We start from the raw sequence: 24,625 nt of genomic DNA, 5'->3' as shown, positions 1-24,625 counted from the left end.
GAGAGCCCAGCCTCTCCTATATTTGAAAAAGCCCTCTATGCTGGGCGGTGGGAGCACTTCTGCCTTAACTTTATGTTGCAAGTAAGTTTCACAGGTTTTGTGGCTCGTGCGTAATCAGTCACGTGCACACCTTCCCTTATCCTGTCTCACTTTGCCCACTTACGTGGACAGAAAGCAAATTAGCATCCACGCTGTGCCTTTTCCAGGTGTAATAAAACCCAGGCCAGACTCCCCACTGGCTTAGTACTGACCGAGGCATCTGGGTCACCGTCCCACTGCCGCCTGAGTTCTCAGCGACACAATCTTACTTTTGTTACACTTTTAAAAACACCGAGTTTATCTTAAACTGCCTTAAATCTCTTTACAAACGAAGACGAGATATAACTACATTTTTTTTTAACTTTTGCTTTTCATTATTAAAACTAACACCTTCTCAATTCTAAACACTGGGGAAATGACAAAGCTTAAAAAGGCAGCAACCCTCCCTTCCCGGAAAGCTACTACTGAGATTTTTGTATGTTTCTTGCAAGTCTACGTCTTTTATTTTATTTTTTTTAAATTATTTTTTTTTTTAAGATTTTTTATTTATTTGACAGAGAGAGATCACAAGTAGATGGAGAGGCAGGCAGAGAGAGAGAGAGAGGGAAGCAGGCTCACTGCTGAGCAGAGAGCCCGATGCGGGACTCGATCCCAGGACCCTGAGATCATGACCTGAGCCGAAGGCAGCGGCTTAACCCACTGAGCCACCCAGGCGCCCGCAAGTCTACGTCTTTTAAAAAAAATTGAAATGATCAGTATTAATTTTGTTATGATCGTACACAATTGCTACAAAAATACTTGAACAGTACAGAGAAAGCAAAGTCCCTATAATCGTACAACCCTAAAGATAAAGACTATTAGCTTCCTAACTAATTACACATATATGCCAGTTTTAACCTAAATGGAATCATACTATACACACTGATTTCAGAACTCTTTTACTGAGCAATATGTAATGGAATCCTTTACGTAACTGCAAGATCTACCCTTGAGCTGCTGAATCACGGTCCACTGTAGAAATATGCCTTGATCTATATATCCAATATCCTACTGACACTGCCATTGTTTCAAACTTTTTTTCTTTTATAAACAGTGCTTCAGTGACCAACCTTACAAATGTATTTATAGTACGTATCCTGCTGTTTCTTTTTTTTTTTTTAAGATTTTATTTATTTATTTGGCAGACAGATCACAAGTAGGCAGAGAGGCAGGCAGAGAGAGAGAGGGGGAAGCAGGCTCCCTGCTGAGCAGAAAGCCTGATTCAGGGCTCGATTCCAGGACCCTGAGATCTCATGACCTGAGCCGAAGGCAGAGGCTTAACCCACTGAGCCACCCAGGCACCCCCCCAAAAAAATCTTTTTTCTATACATAGGTTTATTTTCCCTGTAGGTAGCCCCACTGTGAATATATTAGCATCCTGCTTTTTCTTTTAGTAACACACATTGGGGGGGTATGTTACATAGTCTACATAAACCTTTTTTAGTGGTTGCGTGATATTCTACTGAACAGATTTTTCATGATTTATGTCACATGTAGTACATGTTTTTCTATTAGTGAACACTTATTTTTTTAAAGATTTATTTATTTTAGAGAGAGAGACACCACAAGCAGGAGGGGCAGAAGGAGAGAAAGAATCTCGAGCCGACTCCACGCTCGGCGTGGGGCCCAATGTAGGGTTCGATCTCACAACTCTGAGATCAGGACCTGAGCCAAAGCCAAGAGTCAAACGCTTAACCCACTCCCCCACCCAGGCCTTTAAATTGTGTCTGGTTTTTCAATATTATAAATAGTCTGGCAATGAATATCCGTAGTAATCTCTACACCCAACATGGGGCTTGAACTCATCACCCCGAGATCAAGAGTCACACACTCTACCGACTGAGCCAGCCAGGCCCCCCTGAACATCTTTGCCTATACAAAAATCCTCTTTCTCTAGGATTTTTTCCTTAGGATAGATTCTTAGAAAACTGATTACTAGAATCAAACATTTAAAAACTATGAAACAATCTGCCAAATTGCATTCCAAAGGAAAGCAATAATTATCGTAAATGGTAACATTTTGGAAACAACCCAGATATCCATCAAGAGGGGATCGATTATGTAAAGTATCATGCAGTCAGTGGCAAACTATAGCTATTAAAAGGGCGAGGCATATTTATTTCCATTCACATGTCCCTCCTCAGTGTACTGTGGGAAAAGAGCAGGTTTCAAAAGACAATATAGTATTTGGGGGAGGAAATGGTATGTGTGAATAATAAAATCCCAAAGGCATAGTCGTCACATTGCTAACCATTATGTTAAGGGAGGGCAAAGAGAATAGGAACTTTTCTGTTTCTACTTTGCAAATTTCAGTCTTGCAGTGAGTCTAGATTTTTGTCAGCAGGAATACTGATAACCAAAACTTTAAAAAAGAAAGCTTATAAATTATTTCTAAAAAATAATGTTGCCTTTTGATGTATTTAATGAGTAGTAATGATTTTTTTTTCCTTTACATGGCAAAACTTCACCCATCTTCTTTATTTTTTTCTTCCCCAAGTCTTTTTAAGTTTACCCAGGCACCTCCCAGAGGCTTCTAAATAGTCCATTCTAACTCTCCCCGGGCCTGCTGGGATGACAGCTTTCCTCTGGATGAATTCTGGAGTTTAATGTCACCCGTGGGGTGTGCTGCTTAATCCTCCCAAGGACGCCAAGAGGGAAGGCGCTGTTACCGCCCCAATTTCCACACGGGGAAACTGAGGCTCAGGGAGGCTGCAGTCACTTTCTCAAGGAGAGTTGGCAGAGCAGGGGCTGGCTTTGAAACAAGAGTCATGTGGCTCCTGGGCCTGCGTCCTTGGACACTCACTCATGGGCTCCAAGCTGACCGCCCCACTCCGCCAAGGACTGGGAGAGAAATGTTCCATTTTAAAAACTGGCTAAAAGTCCTGGAAAGGCTCAGAGACAGCCAGAATGGAAAAAGATGCTCAAAGGGAACAGAACTTCTCAAAGAGGCTGAGGCTGCCCTGTCATGTGTGACACATGGAAAATTTGACAAATGTAACATCCAGAACCAGTGGGAGAATTGGTCATGTTCTTTACCAAACTGCTCCCCTTCCCTCCTTGCCCACCTCCCCCCTCCAACACACCCCCCCCTGCCCCGCCATAGCCCTGCCCTGGGAGGAAGCACGTGGGACCACCTCAGAGGAGGTGACTCAGTCCTGAATGTCTACCCCAAGTTGGAGACTTCAAGGACTACAGCCCCTCCTTGGGCCTCATGGTGGACCCGTCCAGCCAGTGTTTGTTTGGAAGCCCCCGGTCTCGCACTACATCTCCCCCCAGGTCCCTTGTATTTGGCCACATCAGCCACACATTGGCATAGCCATGGGATGGTCGGGGGTGAAGGGGGAGGATGAACCATCTCTCACGTCTGCCTCTCCTCGGCATCCAGGGTGCCACTTTCTTCCCCATCCTTCTGCCTTTCCCGTGCCCCTCACCCCATCTCCTTGGCCGCCATCTTGCCCTCAGGATCACGACCTGTAACCCGGGCACACTAAGCTCCAGGTCTCTTCCCACATAGAGGGGTTCACCTGAGGGGCCTGACCCAGTCATGGGAAGAGGGATAGGACTGGTTCAAGATTTGCCAGACCCGGGTCCCATGTGACCACCAAGTGGGGAGAGCAGGCCAGCAGGACTTGATGTTCCTGTGGGTGGTCTCCCCATCATTCAGCTCAGCGAGGCCCCCTCCCCAAGGAAGAGCTGGTTTCGTGAGCCGGAGGGGCTGGTGTCTACTCACCCTGGCAAGGAGGGCAAAGACATCCATTCTTCATTCATTCTCTCATTCCTTCAACCTGCCCTCTCTGAGCCGTGGCTGTGTGCCTGGCCTGCCCCTGCCCCAGGGCAATGGCAATCCAGTTGTGGGGAAGGGAGCCACAGAGAGGCCCCTAACCCAGCTCTTGGGGGTGGTCAGGGCGGGCTTCCTGGAGGAGGTGGCATCCAACAGTCTTGTAGAAGAATGAAGCAATGTGGGCTTTGTCTGGAGTCCGGCTGAGATGAGGGTAGAGTTCATAGGAAGAGAGAGGAGGGTTTCGAGGAACTTCCCCTTCCTCTGCCTCAGTTGATAAAAACTGGAGGGAAATCGGTACTGGTGAGCTACTACCCCAAAGGACTGGGGTAGAGATAAGTTGGCTGGGCAGATGCCGCCAGGGATGACGGTGCCAGGCCGGGGCATGCAAAGGGAGGCAAAACCGGGTGGATTCTACCAAGAGGGCCCGGGGTCCAGCTAGGCCCCCGCGGGGTACTGCTCATGCTGCTGGGACCCGATTCCGCATGCCCCACCCCCACCCCATGCCCTCGCATGCCTTACCTTTGGCTCCTGCATGTCCTGTATGTGCCTGCTGGTCTCCCCCCACCCCCCTCCCTCAGCCCTGACAAGGGCTATTGCCTGTCCCCAGCCTGACTCAGGAGGCCAGCTGGCACCTCGGGCCCTGCCCTCCCCAGATTCTTCCTGGACAGGAATCTCGAGGCTGTTCTCTGCCTGATTCCCCTCCTGACTGTCCCTCCAAGCCTTTGGGAGGACAAGGGTTAGCTCTGGGGGTCAACGAAAGCTTTGGGAGCAAACGGGCCCCCCACAGAAGCCTCCATCCTATAGTCTGTTTCCAAGATGGCTGCCACCAAGATGGCGGAGAAGGCTGGGCCCCATGGCATTTCTGCCCATGGGAACTGCCCTCCCCCCGAAGGTGCCCAAGTAGGCCAGTGAAGAGGGCCTGGAACCCCAAAGACCCCTGAATTGCTGTTTGGAACCCACACTTGAGGGAAAGGGTGGCCATGGCTTGGTGCCTTCAGCTTCCTGGGACCCCAGGCCTCTCTTCCCCTCATCTCAGGCCTTCTGTGTGTCCTGCCACCCCATGCCCCTGGATCCCTGGATTCTGGTGGGGTGGGGGTGCCCCCTGCCGGTGCCCCCCTGTGTACGTGGCTCTCTCCCCTCCCACCCCTCCCCAGCTGCAGCAGTATCCCCGGCTGCGGGAGGAGATGGAGCGCATCGTGACCACCCACATTCGGGAGCGTGAGGGTCGCACCAAGGAGCAGGTGAGCCCTCGGCACTCTGCTGCCCACCCCCACCCGAGCCCCCAGCCCTCCTCCTCCTCCTTTCTATTTGCCTCTTCTCTCTCAGTCTCCTTTACACGTTCTCACCTCATACTCTCTGCTTCTCTAACTTTTTTATTGTGGTCGAATATATATAACATAAAATTTGCCATTTTCACCACTTTTCAGTGTGGGTTCAGTGGCGTGAAGCACATCCACCTGTTGTGTGACCATCACCCCCGTCTCCAGAACCTTTCCATCCTCCCCAAACAAAGTTCTGTGCCATTACACAGTGACTCTCCGGCCCCTGCCTCCCCCCAGCCCCTGGCAACCACGGATCTCCTTCGTGTTTCCGTGCATTTGACAACTCTTTGCTGTAAGTGGAAACTTACAGCAATTGTCCTTTCGGGTCTGGCTTGTTTCACTTAGCGTGGTTTGCGCAAGGTCCAGCTAGATCAGACCAGGTGTCACAGTTACCTTCTTTTAAAAAAAAAAAAATTATTTAAATTCAATTAATTAACATATAGTGTATTATTAGTTTCCGAGGTAGCCGTCGGTGATTCATGGGTTGTATCTAACACCCAGGGCTCGTTACATCCCGTGCTCTCGTTAATGGCCCTCACCCAGTTACCCCATCCCTACACCCCCCTCCCCTCCAGCAACCCTCAGTTTGTTTCCTATGATTAAGAGTCTCTTATGGTTTATCTCCCTCTCTGATTTCTTCTTGTTTTATTTTTCCCTCCCTTCCACCATGTGCTTCTGTTTTGTTTCTTAAATTCCACACATGAGTGAAATCATTTAATAATTGTCTTTCTCTGGTTTGACTCATTTCGCTTAGCATAATAACATCTAGTTCCATCCATCTCGGTGCAAGTGGCCACGTTTCATTTTTGACGACTACATAATATTTGTGTGTGTGTGTGTGTGTGTGTGTGTGTGTGTGTGTGTGTGTTCGTCTTCCACATCTTCTTTATCCATTCGTCTGTTGATGGACATCGGGGCTCTTTCCATAGTTAAGCTATTGTGGACATTGCTGCTATGAACATTGGGGTGCAGGTGCTCCTTCTGAATTTCCTTCCTTTTTAAGGACTATCTGCATGATATTCCATTGCCCAAATAGACTTTTATTTAGTCATTTATCAGACATCCATTCCTTCGTTCACAAACATAGTCACTGAATGCTGCCTCTGAGCTGGGAGGAGCAGATGAGCCTGCCTCCTCATAGCCCATATGAGGCCCATAGACAAGTCCTCTGACTTGTACGTTTCTCTGTCATCCTGTCTGTACCCACCCCTGGCTCCCAATTCCTAACCTCCATACTGACATGCCCCTTCTTCATGACGGTGCTGTCCCCCAGTCGGTCACAACTTTGTTCGCATGTTGTGTTTTTGAATCCTCATTGATCTCTTCAATTACAAAAGTGATAAATAATAAAATATTCAATCGGTATAAAAGTAATTAAATTACAGGTAAAGTGTTCCTTCATTCTCTCTTCCCTGCCTCCGGTTCCTCCCACAAAATAACCATTATTAACAGTTTGGCGTGTTCCCTTCAAGGCCCAAGCATTTTGTTTTAAGATCTTACTTCTTGGAATGCCTGGGGGACTCAGTCGGTTAAGCATCTGCCTTCTGCTCAGATCATGATCTCAGGGCCTGGAATTGAGCCCCACATTGGACTCCATGCTCAGTGAGGGGTCTGCTTGTTCCTTTACCCTTCCCCCCACCTCTTGCACTCTCTCTCTTAAATAAATAAGATCTTTTGAAAAAAGGTAAAAAAAAAAATTTTTTAAATCCCCGAAAGATCCTGCCATATATTTTCCACTCTTAAAAAAAGGTCTTATTTATTTATTTGAGAGAGAGAGAGAGAGAGCACAAGTCAGGGGCAGGGGCACAGGAAGAGGGACAAACAGACTCCCTACTCAATGGGGAGCCAGACCTGGAGCTCCATCCCAGGACCCTGGGATCGTGACCTGAGCTGAAGTCAGCCACTTAACCAACTGAGCCACCCAGGCGCCCCTCGGCATTTTTTCCTGAGACATATACACATTCCATTTTCCACCTTAATCTCCAATAACCGCAGTCCCGCTGTGTGTCTTGCCTTTTTTCTCTAAAGATAATTGTAGTAGCTAACATCTGTTGAGCACCCATGACATGTCAGACACGTGAGCTGCCTCATTTCATCGTGATTTCGCCGCTCCTAGGATGCAGACACATTTCATCTGCAGAACTGGAGGCTCAGTGAGCACAGGTGTATTATGGAGAGCAGTGGGGCTTGGGTCTAAACCCGGTGGTGTGCATCGGGAATGTTCCTCTGGTCACAACTCAGTTACAAATCCCACCACTCTTCCTCATTTGCAAAGGGAATCTTCCAGCGCCGGAACCTAGAAATTGTCCTCTTTCTTTTGAATATTGTAGAATGCTTTATTGTTCAGAGGATGCCATAATTTATTTCACATTCTGATGGCCATTAGCTTGCTTCCAGTTTTTCTCCATTACAAACTACAGCACACTGAACATAGATCTTTGCTCACTTGGATGAGTTTATCTATGATACCCACAATACATATTATTTATACAGATCTAGCAGTGAGTATGTGCATTTTAATATTGTTAAATGTTACCCAATAACCCTCCAAGATGGTGGCCCTCATTTGCACTTCCACCAACAGTATATGAAAATCCATCTTCCCACAATCGTGGCCACTCTGGTCATTACCAATATTTATTATTAATTTGATAGGTTATAAAAGGCTCTCGTTGTTTTAACTTAGATTTCATTATTAATGAGGGTGAACCTTTTTTACATATCCTTCTATATTATATGCATTTTCTCTATGGATTCCCCATTCGTGTTCTTTGGCTAATTTGATTCGTGTGGCATCCTTTATTGACTTGTAGGAACTCTTTATTTATTATGGATCCTATTATTGAAGACTTGGTTGATTTATTATGGGTTCTATATGTGCTATAAGTATGTTTCTTCCAGCCCTTCGTGCATTTTAAAACCCTGCCATTTTTTTTTCCCCCTTGCCTGCCGACATGTGTATCCTCGAAGGTCATGCTTCTCATCGACATTGAGCTGGCTTACATGAATACTAATCATGAGGACTTCATAGGCTTTGCCAAGTGAGTGCTCCCTAGGCAGAGAAGGTGACACCTCCTCTGTGTGTGTGTGTGTGTGTGTGTGTGTGTGTAGGACCCAGGCCTGCTGGGTTAACCCTCTGGGTCCAGTGCCCACTAAGCAGTGGCACTGAAGTTAGGCCTCTTGAGAGAAGAAATTCCAAGACCCTTCCCCCTCTCCCTGTCAGTGCTCAGCAGAGGAGCAACCAGATGAACAAGAAGAAGGCTTCAGGGAACCAGGTGAGTGAAGCCCAGTGCCCCAGCCGGAGGGATGGAGGGTGCCGGATGGACGCCAAGCTCTGAGAGCCCCCTCCCCTGAGGGGAAGGGTCCCACGGGGGCCAGGGAGCCTGTCAGCTGCCAGCCACAAGCCTCCCACTCTGCCTCAGTAACCCTCTCTCCTCTCTCCCGATGCTTCTCGTGGTTGCTATGGTTACCTCTTTGCAGGATGAGATTCTGGTGAGTACCAGGACTGGGGCTCTTGGCTTATGTAGTGAAGGGGAGGAGGGGGCCCATCTGTAGTGGGGAGCACAGGGGGCAGAAGGGCACTCTTTGGCTTGAGCTGCTTGCACACATCAGCACGTGGTGTCCACATGTGCTCGCAGTCCAGAGGCGAGGCCCAGTCATTCACAGAGACCCATCAACCTGCTCATCAGCGCGCATGAGCTTAGCACCTACTTCAGGCAGAGGGAGACCGTGTGGGCTGGGTGGGTGAAAATGGCTGGCAGGGGCACTCAGCAGGTCCTCCTCAGATATCTGTTGGATGGATGGTTGGATGATTGGATGGATGGTTGGATGGTAGGTAACCATCTCTACCGGAGATTTGCGTAAAGAGATGAATGCATGTCAAGAGAGAAGTCCCTCCTCACCCACTCTCTCCTTCCGATCTCTGTTGAAAACACCACTTCTCCCCCCACATGAGCCATTGTCTGGAATTTTCCAGAGGCCGCAGTTTCTTTATAACATTCTAGGTGTTTGTGTGACTATTGCCTTCATACCTCTTTCTTTCTCAAACCCCATGAGGGGAAGGACAGGGTCTCTCTTGTCCGTCAGCAAATTCTCCGCCCTACAGGCCAGTGCCTGGCACATAGTAGGTGCTCAGTAGAATGAAGGCATTAATGAGTGTGGGCAATTCAGTTCAGCAAACACTCGGTGGTACCTATACTGGGCTGGACCCCGGAAAGGGGTCAGATTCCAGCCCTGCCCCCTGGGGACCTGAGTCTGTGGTCAGGACCCAGGCAGGGTGGGGGTTGGAGGGGTAGGGGTTCCTGGTGCTGGGGCTCTAGAAGGGGTTTTGACAGAGCTGGAGATAGCCAAGGGAGGGCATAGGCTGCAAGTCAGAGCAGGGAGTAGCTGACAAGGTCTGATGATCAGATCCTGGGGTGCCAGGCCATGGTATTTGGACTGAGTTTCAAAGACAGTGGCAAGACACTGAGGGGATCCTCACCAGACCTGGACAGAATGAGAGAGGGACCATGGGGCACCTGGCTGTCGTGTTTCTGTGAATGGCAAAGGCAGCTGTTCAGCTCCTGATCCACTGTCGCTTGGGTTCTCTGCAAGGTCTGGGGGAGGCCAGAGGGTCAAGGAGGGCTCCGGGGGGACTTTGAGGGCCTCAGAAGCAGGCCTGACCGCAGACGACATTCCTGCCAGGCCCAGGTTCCTCGTCCTCAGCTCTTCTCTGGATGCTCAGAGGAGCCAGGGAGGTCAGGGCTGGGGGACGGAGCTCTTTCTCTATGATCCACCTCGGGGGGTCTAGTCAGTGGCCTTGCCCTTGGAGCAGAATCTACAGGCCCTGTCTTTGGTGGTGGCTCAGGATGGTCTTGGGGACAGCTGCTTCCTGCTCTGGAAACAGATCTTTGCCTGTTACTCTGGGCTCCCCAGGGAGGAAGGGGCCTGTTCCATTCATGCTCAGCCCTTTACCCTGTTCCCACTCCCTACCACCCCACTCCTGTCCCTGCCTCTAGTGCCCTAGAACCCCACTACCATAGCACATGCCACAAATATTTATTGATTGATCGCTTACTGTCTGCCAAGCACACTGCAAGGTGCTGGGATATACCAGTGAGCAAGAGAGTTCATAAATTAACAAGACCGGCTGACATCAGCAGATAATCAATCTCTCCCTCTCTCTCTCTCTCTCTCTCACACACACACACACACACACACACACGCATGCACACACAATTTTGAAATCTCACCCATTGTCACAGAAGAAGACTTAAGGGAGTTATAAAAGACTACAAGACTATAATGGGAGTCCAGACATACTGGGGGCCAAGGAGGGCCTGCCTGAGAATGGGACTTCTGAGCTGATACCCAGAGGGTGAAGAGGAATTTGGAAGACCAACAGGAGGGAAGTGCTTTCTAGGCAGAGATAGCAGCAGCACGTATAAAGTCCTTGAGGTCAGGAACAAGTCTTGGAATAAGGTGAATCTCAAGCTGAAAAGACATTCAGTGTTGTCTTGCCCAGTTGGCTCCCTAAAGTCTGCTTGCACACTTTTAGAGGTGGGGAGCTCATCCCCAACCAAGGCTACCAGTCCCCTCCTCAGATGGCTCTGTCAGAGGCTGTTTATCCCGAGCTGACCTCCGCCTTTCTCCGTCTTCCAGTCTGTTCCCTTGTGGTTCAAACCACAGCAGGTCTGACCCACACCAGGCCTCCTAGAGCTAGAGGAGGGGGTGGGATTTGGAGTGGCTTTCTTGGCCTATCCCATCGTCCACGGGGAGTCCTGGCCTCTGCCCACTGACCTCCTGCCCTCTCACCCTCCAGGTCATCCGGAAGGGCTGGCTGACCATCAATAACATTGGCATCATGAAGGGCGGCTCCAAGGAGTACTGGTTTGTGCTGACCGCCGAGAACCTGTCCTGGTACAAAGACGATGAGGTGAGTGAAGGGCCGCTGGTCCTCAGGGGCTTCGGCCAGGGCCAGAGTCCGGCTCAGAGGCTTGGAGGAGACCGGGCCACCCGACGAACAGGGCTTTTCTCAAATCCCATCAGAGACCCTTGGGCAGAAGTGGGCGGCAAGGATCAGGCACAGGCAATCCTGGGAGCCCGTCCAGGCTGGACAGAGAAGGTGGCTTGGCAGTAGCAGGGGGCCTGGGACTGAGCGCCCTGGAGAGGGTGGGCAGCGGTGCTGGGCGCCCCTCCCTGACCCCGCCAGCCCTGTGGCCTTCCTGTTTTCCTGCTCCAGGGTGTGCCGCCTCCCCCGTGGCCCCGCAGGCCTATGACACACACATATCCAGCTGCCAGACACCCTGTTAACCCCAGCACCCCAGTCCCCCAGACCCCAGCGGCGCAAGGGAGGTGCCCCAGGTGCCTCCAGGCTGAGGCACCGGGACTGCTGGGGCCCCTCAAAGACTCCACACCAAACCCTTCCCTGCCCACAGGGGCGCGCAGAACCCCTGCCACTTCTCTCCCTCGCTGCAGGTCTCCTTTAAGAATGAGTCTATTTGGCTTCCACATCTGGATTCCAGAGGTGACCAGCGAGAATAGGGAGGGCTTGGGGGGGGGTGTGGGGGGACTTGTGGTAATGAACTCCAGCTGGCCACGGAGTGGGGGAGGGGACCTTCTTCCTGAGGAAGCTTTCGGAGGAGAGGGCGCTCTCAGTGGGGAAGTGGGGCTGGGGTGGGGGCTGTGATTTCGGCCTCTGAGCTCCCTCCCTGATTCCTGCCCCCTCCAAGTCGCCCTGGGCAAGCCCCCCCTCCCTTCCCCGTCTTGGGCTGGGCCCTCCGTCGTCGTCGTCACTGGCTGGGACGCCAAGCCATCTGGACCTCATTACCCCAACCCTGGCCTCTCCCTGAGCATGGGGCCCCTGGAAGGGACGGAGTGTGAGGTGGTGTGACGTGGGTGGGGGGGGGGTCGCTTCCCGCTCTGTTGCTCAGGCGGGCTGCCTAGACCCCTCGTGGGCTGGGGGTGCTGACTGCTGGGCGCAGAACTCCTGGTCCTCTCATGTCGCAAGGTTTTCATGTGTTGGGCCAGGGGACCGTGTGGCCTGGGGCTGGGGGCTTTGCTGCCCAGGAATGTATCCAAGAGGGGCCCCGTCCTTGGGTGGCGGGGTCTTTTTGAGCTTCGTGTGTACATTGGGGTGGGGTCGTGTGTGGGGCGCAGTGGGGGTGCGCAGTGCAGGCGGGGAGGTGGGGTGTGTGAGGCTCGTGGATGCTGTGGGGGTTGTTGGAGGAGTGTTTGGGGTATAAGCATCTAGGTGTGGTCGGGGGAAGACTGCGCGTGCCTGGGCCCCGTGTGGAAGGGAGGGTGTATGGATGTGCTCAGGATGGAAGGACAGGAGCAAGCCGGTGTTCCCTGGTGAGGGTGTGTGTGTGCGCGCACGAGTGTGCCCCTGGGATGTGCAAGTGTGCTGGGGGCATGAGTGTGTGGCTTGAGTTTGGGTGTGGGAATGTATATGCCTGAGTTGTTGGGGTGTGCGTGCCGAGTTGTTGAGTGTGTGTGTGTGTGTGTGTGTGTGTGTGTGATGTGAGTGGATTTTTGCACTAGACCAGCTTGCGGACATGGAGGTGGTCTGGCCTGCAGAGAGAATGGTCTGTCCGCCTCTCTCCCCAGCCACCAGCCTTCTGGTCTTTGGGACTTGGGCGGCCCTCTGGGCGGACCGGCAGCTGCCCATATCCCCTGTCCTCATTTGCCCCCCCTTCTTCTCAGGCTTCCTCCGCCACCCATCAGCACCCCCTTCCCGTCTCACAGCAGGGTGCCCCCTTCCCCCTGCACCTCCTCCCAGCACTCTGCGCACCCCCCACCCCCCACCCCCCCCCCCCGCCAGCTCCCTGCCCCGTCTCCCGGTTCCGGTTCTGGGATGGTGGGTGGGGGTCGGTCCAGCTCTCCAGCGGCGGCGCCGAGGGTCTAACCCAGCCCAGCCTAACCAATGTGCAGACTACTGTACAATTTGGGAGTCCTGAACAGATAGTCTAAACACTGGGTAGACGGAGTGGAGGTGTCCTCTGGTGCATCCAGGCAGCAGTGTCTGTCCGTCGGGTGGGAGCTTCAGTCCCATGTCCTGGAGATCCAAGGCCCCCAGCCCCAGCCCAGCCAGCCCGTGGTCCCCTCTCTGCTCCCGACTCCCCTTCTGCCTCCTTTGACGTGGCAAGGGTGAGCGGGAGCTTCGGCTGGAAGGAGGGGCCTGGGGAGGGGGCCGGCCAGCAGGAAGGGAGGGGTGGGGGGAGGAGGCCGCTCCTACCTAGAGTCCAACCCCAGAGCACAGGGCGGGTGGTGGCGGGGCCTCCCTCGAACGCTTCCAGATGTTCTCTGGCCGCGTGTGCAACTTCCTCCTCTCCTCCCCCAGCCGCCCTCTGGGGCTCCCGGCCACCCGCCTGGCATAAAGAAGGCTTTATGTGGCCGGATGGGCCAGGCGGGTGTGGGGGGCAGAAGGAGGTGGGCAGGATGGCGCCAGGACTGGGGAGCAGGGTCCTCCTCAACCCAGCACCCCCCGCCCCCTCTCCCCGGCCCAACCTGAGATCCTGGATGAGCTTCATGCCCAAGACTTGAGTCCCTGAGATCTACACAGGCATCCCCCGACCACAGCACGGGTCCTGAGGTGTGGGCACGCAGGGTACCAGCAGTGGAAACCCTTCTCCTCCCAGAGCCCCATCTAAGTGTGCACGCAGGCCTGGCTCCCATGTGCCCATCCAAGATACACAGATACATGTTTACGGCATGACAAGAGAAAACAGGACCAACACGTAAAAGAAAGGGGGCCTGGAACAAAGAAAAGATGGGGAGGGTGAACTAAAATATATGCCAACCTTTCTAGGGAGTGAGCTGTCTAGTTTGGCCTTATTGCTTCTTATGATAATGAATTCCCTGTCACTGGGGGTGTGCAAATGGCAGGGGAACCATTCCTTGTCTGAGACAGACATGTCTGTCCTCCCAGACGACTACAGATAAATTTAACGTGTTTGACGCATGCAACAAACCATCTGCGTATAAACACGTGTGCCCACAGCATGCCCCCCCAGGCACGCTCCATACAAACACAGATGTTTACAGTTGTCACGCACACCTATGAGAGTGGGCACGCATCCACCTTGACACGCAAACATGCTCACAAGGACCCATGGCCATGCTGGGCATCTCCTCGGGCACACATGCGCACACACACACCTGGGCAACACAGACAGACGGGTGCACATACACACGGGTCACAGGGTCCATGCTTCAGCGGGCGTGTGTTTGCACAAGCACACAACTGCACACATGTTGCACACACAGACATACCATCTCCAGGCTTGTGCTGTGCCCCTGATTGCTAACACACGGACGGCTGGAGGCGGGTGGTGTGGGCCGAGCCGGCTCTTTGAAGCTGCTGGAGCTGGTGGCCCCCCCCTCACTGTCTCCACAGTCAGGAAATGAAGTCAGCAGCTTAGCCAAAGCAGGTCTCGTTGGCCAGGCCGGGGGCGAGAGAGGCTTGAGTGTGAAGTCCCTGCCGGTGGCTGGCCTGGATGGTATCCAGGGCTTGCTTGGGGTGGGACTGGGAGCCCCCCTCAGTCTCACCACCCTGCACTCTTGGGCTCTGGCACGTATGCAGGGATGGTGGAAATGGCTTGAATGCCGTTGGGAACGAGAGGCGCCTGGCAGGCCCTGGGCTCCATGGCCAGGCTTTCTTCAGACAGCACCCGTGCTGTGCCCCCGAAGCCCAGGGCCACTCTGGGGCCCCACAGCCCCAGCCCGCCCTGCCCCACCACATGGAAAACCCTCTTAGGTTGTGAGGCGTAACAGGGAGCAGTGCTGACCTCGCCCATCACCCCCACCTCTCTCCACAGGAGAAAGAGAAGAAATACATGCTCTCTGTGGACAACCTGAAGCTACGGGACGTGGAGAAAGGGTTCATGTCAAGCAAGCACATCTTTGCCCTCTTTAACACTGAGCAGAGGTGGGTCCCCAGACTTCAAGCCCCCAACCACCCTCACTGAGCAGAAAGGACAGGGATCTGCCCCGAGCCCCTCGGCAAGTCATTCCTTTGACAAATATTTAGTTGGTCACTGGGTGAGCACCTGCTCTGCCAGGCCCGGGGATCAAAGAAGAACCTTTCAGGCCTGGTCCCCTTCTTGATACTGTGTCCAGTCGGGTCGGTAACAGTACCAGGCCTCTCCCTCCCAGGCCAGGGCCAACTCCTGCGGGCTTTCCCTTACTTGAGATGAGGGATCAGTTGGGCTTCCGTCAGAGAGGTCCCCAGGAAGGCAGGGGGAGCCAATGGGTACTGCATGGTCAGGGGTGCCCCTCTTATGAGGGCTCATCCCCCCCCCTTTTTTTAGTCCCTTTCTAATAGAACATTTGACTACTAATTTCACTGAGCCCTCACGAGGACCCAGGGAAGCAGGAGCCATTTTATTAACCTATCTTCCAGGCGAGGAAACTGAAGCTTGGAAGGAGAGGGGACTTGCGCAGGGTCACACAGCTGGCAAATGAGAAAGCCAGGCCTGGACCCCAGGCGCGATGCCTCCAATCTGTGCGTGCCCTTAACCACCTGCATGAATGGGTTTCGAGCCTTCTCCCCTCCCCGCCTGCCCCATCCTGCAGGAATGTCTACAAGGATTATCGGCAGCTGGAGCTGGCCTGTGAGACACAGGAGGAGGTGGACAGCTGGAAGGCCTCCTTCCTAAGGGCTGGCGTGTATCCTGAGCGTGTTGGGGTGAGTGGTGGGGTGGCGGGGGCAAGTGACTTCCCAAAGGGGCCCTGGGTCACCATCCTCAGGAATGACATGTCACAGTTCTGAGCGCTTCTGGGGCTCAGAAATAGCGTGGATCCTCCCCTTACAGAGTGAAGCCTTCCTCCCGTCCTCCAAAGCCAGTTTTTCGTGACCCTCTGCCACAGATGGCACTTCCTGCATCCCCTTCGTATCGCGGTGGCTTTTTGTGGCTACCTTCACTTTCCTCCTCTCTCTCACCGAGGCGATGTCTACAGTTGCCCTAGGGTTGGGGTTGAGTGCCCTGGGTTCACTTGCCTTTTCCTTTGTGTGTGTGTCTGCTTCGGCTGTGCTTGCTGGTGGCGGCGGTGGTGGCGGTGCCAATGCCGGTGTCATGACCTCTATGGCTTTGGTGTGGGCCTCCCAGGACAAGGAGAAAGTGAGTGTCCCCCCTCCCTCGCCCTCTACCAGGTATCTCCAGCCTGGCAGCAGTTCTGGCCAGCTCTTGAGCATCAGGAATTGACCCTGGAAGGTCTTTCCTAATTGATGGACTGGGAAACTGAGGCAAATTCTAGGCACTGGACTGAGAGCCGAGATAAGGCTGAATGAGGGTCTGGGATCCTAAGAGGCACTGGGGTGGGTAGAGTGCAGGCGCAGTATGTTTGGGGGAGCCGGTGTTTGTTCTCTGTACAGCAGTGTTCCAGGCACCCTTGGAGGGGCCGAGACCCTGGGGGTGCCTGGAACCTGGCTGCGAGGGCCCCGCCACCCTGATGCCCTCTCTTCTCAACGGCAGGCCAGCGAGACTGAGGAGAATGGCTCAGACAGTTTCATGCACTCCATGGACCCGCAGCTAGAGCGGCAGGTGGAAACCATCCGGAACCTGGTGGACTCATACATGGCCATTGTGAACAAGACCGTACGGGACCTCATGCCGAAGACCATCATGCATCTCATGATCAACAATGTAGGTGCAAACACTTCGTGGCCAGGGGTGCTCTCTGGGGACCAGGGAGGCAGTGGCCAGGCTGGCCTGGGGGAGGCACAGCCAGTCCCTGGGGATTGGCTCTTGCGAGGTAGATATAGGTCCACACCAGAGCTGTCCAAAAGAAATATAATGTGAACTTTGTACATTATATTGTAGAGTCACATACTCAAGTTGTTCCAAACATGCTTAAATGTTTCCCAAAAGGAACCAGGAATCACATCTTTAGGGAACCCCCAGACCATGTTTTGAACTGCACGCCCCGCAGAATGGCTTAATGAAAAAGCCTGGCCCCCAGAGAAGGAAAACTGTGCCTGAATGCTGGTTTTGCCACAAATTTTGTTTGACTTTCAGTAAACTACCCTCTCTGAGCCTGTTTCCCTATATGTAAAAATATGGATAATAATAGAGTTGAGAAGGAATATAAAGCAGAACAACACGGTGCCTGGCACATAGGAGGTGCTCAGCATACGTTTGTAGCAAATAAGTGAGACACAGGCCTATGGCGTAAAAACCTCAGCGCCTCTCCATGAATATCCAGGACCAGGGCCAGGTAGCACAACCGAGAATAAGGAACATATTAACCCACCGCCTACACAGAGACACATTTCACCCAATCCAGGCACCACCTGACACCTGTTACTCAAGGGCTCAGAAAATTTTAAACTGTCATCTACCTTACTTTGGTCCCCTGGAGTGCACAAGTCCTTGGCAAAGGTGTAACTAACTACCCCATTTTATAGATAGGGAAACTGAGTCTGAGACAAAGCTGAGTAACTACGTGTCCTCATTGCATGATAGGCCCTGAGTGCCTTCCCATATCTATGACCTTGAACAGGTCACTTTTCCTCTCTGGACCAACTGAGAAAAGGGCAAAGAGGGAGGCGGGGAAGCGGGGTGAGATGCCCGAGTTCAGGCGGTGGCAAAGCCAGGACCCGGGGAGCTCCCAGCCCAGCGTGCGGTCCTCGCGAGGGGCGGCCAGAGCCGTACAGGCGTCAGGTCCCAGCCCGTCCTTCTCTTCGCGTGCCCGCAGACGAAGGAATTCATCTTCTCGGAGCTGCTGGCCAACCTGTACTCATGCGGGGACCAGAACACGCTGATGGAGGAGTCGGCGGAGCAGGCGCAGCGGCGCGACGAGATGCTGCGCATGTACCACGCACTGAAGGAGGCGCTCAGCATCATCGGCGATATCAACACGACCACTGTCAGCACGCCCATGCCCCCGCCCGTGGACGACTCCTGGCTGCAGGTGCAGAGCGTACCGGCCGGACGCAGGTACCAGGGCCGGCCCCCACGGCCCCAAAGCCCCCCAGCCCGGGGCCCGCGGGAGGAGGGCCGGGACCGGGCAGTGGCGCGCCCGCGTCACCGGAACGGCTCCCACCTGGAGCAGGGGGCGGGGCTTAGAGATGGGCGGGGCTTGATGCGGGGCGGGGCTTGCCGTGAAGCGCTGGCTGCGGGGCTGGGTGGAGCTGGAACTTTGGAGCCACCGGAGGCGGGGCTTAAACTCCGGGAGCGAGAAGGATGCTGTGGGGCGGGGCTTCCGCGCATGGGCGTGGCCGGCGCTGGGCTGGGGCGGGGCCTCAGGGTGGGGCGGAGCAGCTCAACTCTCCCCTCCTTGTCTTCCGCGCCCTGTCGCACGCAGGTCACCCACGTCCAGCCCCACGCCGCAGCGCCGAGCCCCCGCCGTGCCCCCAGCCCGGCCCGGGTCGCGGGGCCCTGCTCCTGGGCCTCCGCCTGCTGGGTCCGCCCTGGGGGGGGCGCCCCCCGTGCCCTCCAGGCCGGGGGCTTCCCCTGACCCCTTCGGCCCTCCCCCCCAGGTGCCCTCGCGCCCCAACCGCGCCCCGCCCGGGGTCCCCAGGTGAGTAGGGGCTGAATACGGTAGGAGAGACCACCGGGCGGGCGTAGCTGGGAGGGAGGTGTGGCCAGAACCGGCCCTCTCCATCCAGGGCGCTCCGACGTGGGTGCAGGAGCCACGGGACGAGCGGCCGAGGGCTTGCGGAGCCTGCCCCCCAGGGAGCGCTGAGTCCCGGAGGTGGTCCTTTCTGGGGCGGGGGCCGTGGGACTCATCCCACCCGCCCCCTTCTCTCCAGCACTTGCATGGCGCTTCCCTTCCTTCTCCCTCCTCTCTCCCACACGTTGCATTCCTCCTCCTTTCTCCTGGCTCCCCTCCTTCTCCATTCTGTTCTCAGTTCCTCTCTCCCAGCCCCTTGTGACCTGCCTCAGGTCTGGGGAACTCTGAACCCAGATCCTCTCCAGATGTGGAGTTTTCCCACTTACATTCAGGGCTACTCTGAGTCCTGACTCTTTGAGCTGTCCCAGGGGGTGCCTGGCCTCTGGCCCACAGGAACAGAGGCCAGGCTCTGACTGACCAGCAAGGTGTATGATGTGTGTGTGGGCGTGCACACGAGTGTGAGTGTAAGAATGGCATCCAGGCACGGACTAGGATACGGAGCAGTTGGGAAAGGGGCCTGGGAGCCATGGGGCAGTCTAATGGCTTTCTTCTATGGCTCTGCCTCTGGCCCTGCCTGGCCTGGACCAACATGGTGGGTGCTGGGCAGGAGTGGGTGAAGCCTGCCCCATTCCCAGAGATTTCCAAGGAAAAGGCTTCTGCTTCCTCCCCTGGATTTGCCTCTTGATTCATGACCCTTTTTCAAGGAAGCTCATTCTGATATCTCAGTCCCTGTTTCCACTGGCCACGTCCCTTGAGGAAGAACACATCAGACCAGTAGCATCTACTTGTGTTTCCAAAAGGCTGGAGGGGTAGGGCCTAGTCTTCGTGGGTCTAGCCTCCATGAACCCCAAAGGAAGCCGAGATGGGACTTGCTTCCACGGAGATCTGATGACCAATGCAGATGGGGTAAAGCAGGCAGCGGGGTATTGGTCAAGAGCACGGGTTTGGAGTCCAGAAGTTCTGGTTCATCCTAGGCTTTAGGCAAGTCACTTTCTCTTCCTGGCCCTCAGTTTCCCTCCTACCACATGGTATTTAACATTCTGCCTTTCTCCCAGGGCTGGTGTGAGGATCAAGGGAGACAGTGACTATAGTGAAGCCGCATGAATTGCAAATGTGGCCATAGGAACGCTTTGCTAACTTCCCTCGTGAGTTCAGATTCTTAAGGGTATTTGACATGCCCAGGTCTGCGCTGAGGGGTGACATATGGGAAGAGGAAGATTTGGCGCCTGCTCTAACTCCAGTCTTGGTAACACACGAGAAACACTTGGCAAGTCCCGGCCCTGCCTCGGGGAAGAGAACAGTCTGGGAAGCTTCAAGACAGATTGACCCGGGGGAGGACTGGGGGCTGATGGAGTTAAGACTCAGGTGATGAGGAGTCAGGGACATCTGAGTACAGAGCGGCGGTGTGGTGCGGGCGAAGGTTAACATGGGGTGCCTTGAGGAGAGCAGCTGGCCAGAGAAGAGCGAAGGTAGGAGGAGGAAGAATAAGAGGTTGCTCTGGGTACGGTGGGGCAGGCTGCAGAACCTTAAAAGGTCACAGAAGAGTTTATCTTCTTGGGACTCAATGCTGTGGGGACTAGGCAGCCATGGAAGGTTCTCGGGCAGAGAGATGGTCACTGGACCCTAAGAAAGCAAGCCCTGTCTCTTATGGGAACGTTGCAGGGGGCCCTCTGAGCACGAGTGTGCAGGGAGCTGGTGCAAATGCCTCTTGTGTATGGGCGAGCTTCTGTGTTGTGACTCAGCCCACGCGTGTGCTTCAGTGTGCCGAGTGGTTGCATGCCCCAGATCCGTGCTGCACGCGCCAGCGAGTGAGGGTGCTGGGCAGCGGGAGGTGGAGGAGGTGTGTGCGTGTTGTTCGTGGGCATGTGTGTCAGCGTGTGCATGCGGGGCCGTGGGGCCTCCCAGCATGTGTGTGCACGCCCAGGCGTGTGCGTGTGCGTGGCCCCGTCCCCAGGCCTGCCACCTCCGTGTGTGTGAACTGCCATGTTGATTTCGTGCTGTCTTTCAGAATCACTATCAGTGACCCCTGAGGAGCGTCAGCCACGGTAGGTGCACACACGCCTCTGCCCGCTGCATGAACGGTGTGTCTGCCCCCGCTGCACCAGCTCCATACTGGGGGGCACACCTGGGACCTCAGAGCCAGGCTCCCCTCCCTCTCCCTTCTGCAGCTCCAGACTTATTCTTTCCTCTTTCTGTCCTCGCTGCCAGCTGGCTCTCTCACCTCCCTCATAGCGAGCCTCGGGACTCAGTGCCACTCACCTCCATGGCTGAGCCTGGGGAGCTCTTGGGACAGGCTCCGCGCCCAGGCTGGCAGTCACGGGTGCTCTCGGGAACCATCAGAGAGGGCAGAGAGCTCATGGTTGATGGTGTAGAACCAGGGAATTTGGAGGGGCTTGTGCGTGGGTCGGACTTAGCCAGCCAGAGGCCTTGGAACTTCGTCCTGGGGGTCCCACACTCGCTCCCCAATCGGAGCCGTGCTTTTGGGGCAGGGCAGAGGAGGGCCCGGCCACACCTCCTCTTTCGTGCCGGCCGATGAGCAGCCATCGGGGGCGAAGGCTCTGGTTGGTTGCTGCTTTCTGAAAGCTGGAGGGCCCTGGGCACAGCGTACAGGTGAGGCAGGGGCACACAGGCCGTCTCCCTCCCTCCTTGGTGTTGTCATGAAGGCATGACAAACGACAGTGTCCTCGGCCCCAGGTGAAGCACCATAGCTAGCCTGGTGCTTCTGGGGTGACCTACGCTTTCCGGCCAAGGGGACCACAGTGTCCGCCGACCTAGGCAAATCAGCTTCTCTGAGTCCCACTTTGGCTGGGCTGCATAGTCACCCAGTGACCCACCTGCCACTCTGTCCCTGCCGCTGACTCTTGCCCTTCTGCTTTTCCCCAGCAGGAAGGGCCCAGCCTCACCTACGCGACCTGTGGTCCCCCGACCAGCTGAGGCTCCCCTCTTAGACTTATAAGCCTGTGGCCGCTGGCATCCGGCTTACCTGACCTCCCTGCCTCCCCAGGGTCCCTTCTGAGGACTCTGGGTTTTCTGCCCACCCAGAGGGGCCTCCAGTGCTCCCTCCAGCCATCCTTTTAGCTTTGCCCTCCTGGTTCAAACAGTGTTCTTTCTCCTCCTGTCTCCCTCCGTGAGGACTGGTGGCTGTGGCCTGGGGCTCGCGACCCCACACTCCGAGGCTAGAGATGGCTCCGGGCCAGTACATTGGAAGATGGGTGGGGTGGGGGTAGCGGGAAGACAGGGGGCGCCGAGCATGTGCCTGGAGCTGTGGGTGCACTGCCTGGTGGTGTATGAGAGACCAGCGTGCGTGGCAGGGGGAGTGCCGCCCCGGCCTCCCCCCACCCCCAAGACCCCTGGGAAGCCGTGGCCCCCACCCACCTCCAGGTCCTCCCGCCTTCCCTTTCTCTCTCCTCCATTCCAGAGCCCTCCTCCACACCCTCAGCTTCATCTTCTCCCCCACCTCCCCACCCCCCCCACCCCCGCCCCCCCAGGCTTGGCTGCCCTTGCCTTACCACTTCTCTTCCTCCTTCTCTCCGTTCTCTCTCTGCTTTCTCTCCAACTGCCAGCCGATCGGGTCAGGCAAGTCCATCCCGTCCTGAGAGCCCCAGGCCCCCCTTCGACCTCTAACCAGATCCCTCTATTCCTCGGAGACCTCCCTTTCCAAGCCTGCCTGGACGGCTGTTCTGTGACTTAACGGTGGCTCCCCAGCCCCAAAGCCTCCCCCTTCATCTGTGACTTAGTCTGTTGTAGTGGTGAGCTGACACATCCAGGCGTGATGATGTGGTGAAAACTTGTGCCCCTCTGTGGTATTGCTCCTACCCCGTTCTATAAATAAGTATAAATACTCATATATATACACACACACACACACACACACACATATGGCCGCCACAGCCTCGCCTCTAGTGTTCGCAATCAGTCATCATGCTGTCTGTGAGGAGTCTTGTGGCCTAACCACCAGGGAACACTGTCACCCTGACATCCCCCTCTCCAAGGTGTGCCACCTCGGATGAGCCTCCCTGTCACGCCTCGCCTGTGGACAGCCACTTTTCCGTCCTTCCCCCGCCCGAGCCCGGGGGTGCTGTCCCGGCAGCTGTGTGGCTCTCTACCACCGGTCTTGCTGTCTCTTGGCTGAGAATAAAACCCATTTCTGGATGATGGGAAGCTGCCCTCTGTTGGTTTATGTTCTTTGTGGAGTTCAGGGGAAGGGGAAGGCTTAAACACTGGGACACGGGTGGGGGAGGGCCCAGCCGTTGCTAGGGTGCTGTAAGGAGTGGCAAAAAAAGGTCCCATCCTTTGCAAGCCCTATTGGGAAAGCACCTGGCAGGGCAGGGGTGGGGGTTGCGGTTCAAAGGTTCTCATCCCGGGAAGCCAGCTCTCCCCACTGCAGGGCAGGGGCACCGACTCAGCCTGGAGGAAGGAGGGGGGCACTGGCACACACTGTGGATGCACAGGACAACAGGCCAGCAGAGGAGCAGGGTGATGGGACAGAACCTACCTGAACTGGAAGGCACCACTCTTGCATGCTGGGACCCTGTTGTCCCTCCCCAGGATTAGATCAGGCTTCTGAGCCTCAGGGCCTCTGACCCTCTGGGCCATTAGGACAGCAGTGCCCCCTTAAGAGTCCCAGGGAAGGGCCTCTGGGATCCCCCAGACCTCCCCCAGCAGCATGGGGGTGAGACAGGCCCGGCCCATCTCTAACAGCTCCGCTCAGCCTCTGACACGCTGGGGCTTCACTCAGTCCGGAAGCCTGCCCTCTGCTGGCAGGATCTGCTCCCTGTCCCGTGCCCACCGCGCACACCCCAGCACCTGGTGGCCAGGGACTGGAAACAGGCACACGCAAGGCGGAGCAGTATGGCTACATCCGTTTATTTATTCCGAAATAAAACAGGAGTCGAATCACCTGGGCTAAACCCTGTCCCCACCTCCTTATGGTCTTCCTTTGTCCTGTTATGCTATTAATAAATAGGTTTTCCCATTTTTCGGATACTATTAACCTCTTCCCCATTTGTCAGCGCAACCTCTATGATACAGGGGGTGTTGGATCCCCAGAATATACAAAATATTACACAAGTACAGTATAATACACTGAGGAGGGAGCCCACCCCGCCACCAGCTTAGGGCTTTGCCTGGCCTTGGAGAGGCCCTGGAGAATGCCGCCCGGTCGTCTAGCTGGACAGGGGGGAACTTGTGCCTCACAGTGCCTCTGAAGAGAGGATGCATGAGCCCCTCTGAATGAGGACTGCTTGGTGGGGACTGCTTGGTGGGGATGAGGAGGTCATCAGGGAACCCCTGCTCCCCAAGAGAGGTTACCTCCTAAATAAACTTTAACTTATTGAGCCTCTGGCTTTGTGTTTTTCTGGAACCACGGAGTCCAGATATAAAGATCCAGCTCTCACCAAGTGGCAAAGTGGTCTGCACCTATATGTTTCTCCCCATTAGGGGGCTTTTTTTTTTTTCACTTTTTTTTTTTTTTAGTGGGCTTTTCATAACCCTAAATAAGCTATTTTAATTTATTGAGTCTCTGGCTCTTTGTTTTTCCGGAACCACGAAGAGTTCAGATTTTAAGATCTGGCTCTTGCCTGTGTGGCAAGGGGGTCTGGCTATTTGTTTCTCCCCATTAGGGGGCTTTTCTTTGTTTTTTAATTCTTTTTATTCTTTTCTATGTTTTTACTTTTATTTTTTTTTAGTGGGCTTTTCATAACCCTAAATAAACTCTTAACTTATTGAGTCTGTGGTTCTTTGTTTTTCCGGAACCACGAAGAGTTCAGATTTTAAGATATGGCTCTCCCCTGGGTGGCAAGGGGGTCTGCAGCTATTTGTTTCTCCCCATTAGGGGGCTTTTCTTTTTTTT

At 54.7% G+C, this 24,625-nt stretch overlaps 1 protein-coding gene and 1 long non-coding RNA gene across 19 annotated transcripts in view; one reads left to right on the top strand and one right to left on the bottom strand.

Annotated features, from left to right (window-relative positions):
• The window catches only part of DNM1 (dynamin 1), a 43,809-nt gene extending 20,869 nt beyond the window's left edge, over window positions 1–22,940 (top strand). For 2 of the 18 annotated variants that reach the window (XM_032308979.1, XM_032308982.1), the window contains exons 11-23: window positions 5,014–5,100; window positions 8,152–8,222; window positions 8,405–8,456; window positions 8,662–8,673; window positions 10,982–11,095; window positions 14,979–15,088; window positions 15,736–15,847; window positions 16,269–16,280; window positions 16,635–16,805; window positions 17,857–18,098; window positions 18,466–18,681; window positions 20,783–20,819; window positions 22,338–22,940. In XM_032308979.1, the coding sequence (XP_032164870.1) occupies window positions 5,014–5,100; window positions 8,152–8,222; window positions 8,405–8,456; window positions 8,662–8,673; window positions 10,982–11,095; window positions 14,979–15,088; window positions 15,736–15,847; window positions 16,269–16,280; window positions 16,635–16,805; window positions 17,857–18,098; window positions 18,466–18,681; window positions 20,783–20,804 (1,221 nt within the window). In that variant the 3' untranslated portion in view covers window positions 20,805–20,819; window positions 22,338–22,940. Of the gene's footprint in view, window positions 1–5,013; window positions 5,101–8,151; window positions 8,223–8,404; window positions 8,457–8,661; window positions 8,674–10,981; window positions 11,096–14,978; window positions 15,089–15,735; window positions 15,848–16,268; window positions 16,281–16,634; window positions 16,806–17,856; window positions 18,099–18,465; window positions 18,682–19,275; window positions 19,278–20,782; window positions 20,820–21,657 lie in introns of those variants that run through there. The other 16 variants (XM_032308974.1, XM_032308975.1, XM_032308972.1 and 13 more) reach the window with 12 other exon arrangements.
• Window positions 22,941–24,199: 1,259 nt separating this feature from the next.
• Window positions 24,200–24,625, bottom strand: LOC116571171. The gene is made up of 2 exons (XR_004277761.1): window positions 24,446–24,625; window positions 24,200–24,404 (listed from the first exon to the last, which is right to left on the bottom strand). It is a non-coding gene; the product is annotated as an uncharacterized LOC116571171 (long non-coding RNA).

Source organism: Mustela erminea, chromosome 12 (genome assembly GCF_009829155.1).
Source record: "Mustela erminea isolate mMusErm1 chromosome 12, mMusErm1.Pri, whole genome shotgun sequence".
Classification (NCBI taxonomy): domain Eukaryota; kingdom Metazoa; phylum Chordata; class Mammalia; order Carnivora; family Mustelidae; genus Mustela; species Mustela erminea.
Note: the sequence above shows the minus strand (reverse complement) of the source record. Positions and strands in the feature narration are given on the sequence as shown.